The following is a 3,680-nucleotide window of genomic DNA, read 5'->3' on the forward strand; positions in this document are numbered from 1 at the left end:
ACACTTTCCCCTCTGTATCAAAGCTTCTTGTGGGAACTATGACTCATTAATGGCTAGAATTAATTCTCCCTCTTATAGATCTCTGTCCCTTTATAACTGACTTCTTTCCATTGTCTTTGTGTCACGTGAACACAAGCACACACATACATGCCGCGGATGCGCACGCATGCAAAACATATTGAATATGTTATCATGGACAGTTCAACTCCTCCGTGTAGAAAAGCACCAATCAAACAGTTTGGATGTCAAATGTGCGACAAAACTTCCAATCTGTAAATAAGAGTCTCAACCAAAATCTCTCCACTAAGCTTTTAAAAAATGGATTCAGCAATTTACAAGGGTAACAACTATTACCATGTTCTGCAGAAGCCTATATACATCTAACACACCAAAAAGATCTCTTACGATGAGACTTGATGGGCTTGCCCAGGATGGCGGTGCCTAACACAAACAGACACCAAGAAAAATGGGATCCTACCGATATAATATTTACGTGTTAGGTCGATATATTGCGACCCGGGGAAGGAATCAATGTAATTCTCTAAATACACTCTGGAAGAAAATGGAAGATGTCCCAAACATTTTCAGCTCTTGTAACATGCCTTCTGGGACATGCATTCTGATTTCGTCTCAGAAAGCCGTCATGAAATGCGGCCTTTGATGCAAACTATTACTGGCATTGCCAGGGTACCAAGAACCCTGCCATCCCAACTGCTGTCCTGAGAAACAATTAATGTGCCCTTTTGAAAATCTGTCAATATGAGGATCCCAACATTTCGGCTCTTTTGCACATGTTGGCACTTTTACCGAGTGCCCATCCCATCCAAGTTGAGACCAATTTGTGTCAAGTTCATCCCAACTGGGCTGGATAGGCCACCCACCGACCAACAACCGCTGCCCATCCCCAAAATCTTCTAGAACCGCTTCCACAATGCACGGCCCATCTGCACATTGTGAATTCACTTCATCCCAGCCACTCGGTTCTACTGGCCACCCACCAACAAGCAGACGTAGCCCATCAGCACAGTGCTCCAGCACCGCCTCAACCATCAAGGGTGTATCGATTGATCCTTCCAAAACAGCTTGTTCATATTCCACAAACCCTGATACCCGAATGGCCGATATGGGTGAATCATACAGACCTAAAGCAGGGCAGCTTTCCTTTCTTTGCTCGGATTCTCTTGGCAGCGAAGGCATAAGTGTACTGCAACGTTCCCCAAATGTCTCATCTGCAAAAGCAACTGCAGACTTTGGCATGCTGCACGCTTCTCCGGACTCTTTGGTGTTCCAGTCCACAGTGCCAATATATAACTCATCATTCAGCTTTGGCACCCAGCAAGGCCTCTTGATCTCCTTGGCCTTTCTCCTCTGCTCAGCAACCTGTAACGCTTCAGCAGCACCAGAATCATTCCACTGCATAACTCGGTCATATAGGGCCATCCCAATTGTCTCTCTCAAAGTCTCAGCATCCAGAGCTCTTTCAATAGATGAAACTCTACCTGTAAAAGGGCAGAGACAGCTTTAAGAAAACCACATCAAATACCAAACCAGATTGTGTAGAGCCAGAGCCAAAGCCATAAAGGACCTCAACCCCATTTAGCTTTGCACATTGAGCAGACCACACTCGTGAGCATGGAGCACCCGATGAAAGTACTAAAAACGAGAAGAGAAGAACATGGAAAAACTTTCAAGACACCAAAATAAAGAGGTAGGATCATCCGCAAATACAGGCTAGCAGAAACAAATCACAATCAAACAAAAAGCCCTACATCAAGCTTGAGTGCCGTACAATCCAGCGGTTGTCCAAAGGCATTTTAAACAAACTTCAGCATGAGCCATGATATAACTTGAAGTATCCACTCAGTAACTAAGGTACACCTTCAGAAGGTCAGACAGGTCTACTCAGAACTCAAACAATTCAATGTTCTGCTGTTATCGAGAATCAAAATTTTATATTCACAAGCAGTGAGCAATGTCAACATTTGGCCAGCAACAAAAATTAAAACCAGCAGCTGGAAGCAACCACTGGCATATTGTGTCAGATAAAGGTTTACACTGTTAGCAAATCAAAGAGAGTGCCTCATGCTGCTTTCCAACCATGAGGCACTCTATTCAATTTGCTAACTGCCTAAACATCAGAAGTAAGCACTTGTCCCTCTTTTCTTAAGGCTAACCAAAATTCGAACAATGTCCACACTTATCACACGGGCTAGCCAATTCAAGAACATTGTTTTTGAAACCATACACACTTCCTTCTTCTGATATTTTCAGATTTTTTTTAAAAAAAATGTGCTCTTTTCACTAATTTTCTCAAACTCTAGGCGTGATTTTTTCTTAACATCTTGCTTTTGATCAACATTTTTGAATGTAAAAGCAGCACAATTGTAAGCTGAGACACACTTCACCCAAACATTGTTGCATGCTCCCATGCAATAATTTCCAGCTGTGTATTTGCACCACAGAACTGAAACTGAGGCTTTTCCTGATGACATGTCCAGCAGTACATTGGACTTCTGTAAAGACACTTTAATGGCAGCCCCCAAATCTTTTTTGGCCTCAATGGAGCGCATTCGAATACCTTTAAACGGTCCTACATACTACACCTTCATTGTCTTGCAAGCACCAGTAATGCTCCTAATATGTCTCCGAATCCACAAGCCTAAGGTCAATGATATATGAAAGAGAAATGCATGAGGCTGCCATATGTAGATGCATGCAGGCATTAAACAGGCAGTAAATAAATGCAGCCCATTTTAGTTATGTGTCTGCAAATTTGTGCCTTTGTGCAGCAATCATGCAATGTTGCTATGCCTGGGTTTCAATGGCTTCAAGCAATCGAAAGCAACAGGGGATTACAATGCAAGAAACCTGCGAGACAAGAATGCAAGCGTTCCCAAACAGAAAATAAGGTAAGCAAACAGCGATCATAGTTGAGCAAACCGCGATCAAGCCACGATCAATGGGGCTGCAGGCAAAGAAACTAAAGAGGAAAGCTCAAATTCTCACATGAAGGATGCAAAGAAAGCATACCTCTGCACAGGGGGCTTCTTTTCTTGAACCGTCGGCAGCGACCCATTTGCTGAAGAGCCAGCCAGAATCCAAGAGGCAGGGCTCAAGACACATAAATTGCCATATGAGGCGGCGTCCAAAGTACAAAGAGCAGGATAACCGCCAGCAACAATGAAGGCTTTTCAGCATGTTAAGAGAGCAGCCGGCAAGCAGGCTATGACCCAGTGCCCACCCACAAATACGAGCACAGAACCGATAGAACTAGCGCCTCTCAAGATTTTTCCCCCAATACTGACATTCCTAGGTCCCTTTCCCTTTCACAAATCTTTTAGTTCCCCGTTGTAGGTTGTGTGTTCGATCATCCATTTTACATGTTGCAGAGTGAGGTTGGTTTCATGCCTCTATATGTTCAAACGTGGGTGCCCAAATTATAAAATAACCACTCTGATCAACTCAAGCGATGCTATTTGGCATATAGTTCCACATTGCCTTTTGAACCAGAGAAAAGCTAACCCTTACCCAAATATGGCAGACAATTGGAAGCCACCTCAAGCATGGTATGCACACTATAATAACATGTGTATTGTAATGTTGAAAACCACCTTGAACATGGCATGCACCTCCCCCACTCCCTCACCACCCCACCCTGAATACTGACTGCCAAAACCCTG

The 3,680-nt window shown here is 43.7% G+C and overlaps 1 protein-coding gene across 1 annotated transcript; it reads right to left on the minus strand.

Annotated features, from left to right (window-relative positions):
* Positions 1-271: 271 nt before the first annotated feature.
* LOC147465010 (uncharacterized) lies at positions 272-3,298 on the minus strand. Its single transcript, XM_086510728.1, has 2 exons — positions 3,031-3,298; positions 272-1,499 (listed from the first exon to the last, which is right to left on the minus strand). Exons 1-2 carry the CDS (start codon positions 3,074-3,076, stop codon positions 631-633), a joined length of 915 nt encoding a protein of 304 aa, XP_086366854.1. The 5' UTR covers positions 3,077-3,298; the 3' UTR covers positions 272-630.
* Positions 3,299-3,680: the final 382 nt, after the last annotated feature.

This window comes from Adiantum capillus-veneris, chromosome 1, assembly GCF_014529385.1.
Source record: "Adiantum capillus-veneris isolate H3 chromosome 1, ASM1452938v2, whole genome shotgun sequence".
Classification (NCBI taxonomy): Eukaryota; Viridiplantae; Streptophyta; class Polypodiopsida; order Polypodiales; family Pteridaceae; genus Adiantum; species Adiantum capillus-veneris.

Bases quoted from the DNA above. Each gene is read 5' to 3' on its own strand.
- LOC147465010 (XM_086510728.1), bottom strand. From the start codon at position 3,076: ATGGGTCGCTGCCGACGGTTCAAGAAAAGAAGCCCCCTGTGCAGAG. The intron at 1,500-3,030 runs GTATGCTTTCTT...GCCCTTTTACAG, and splicing joins AAGAAGCCCCCTGTGCAGAG to GTAGAGTTTCATCTATTGAA.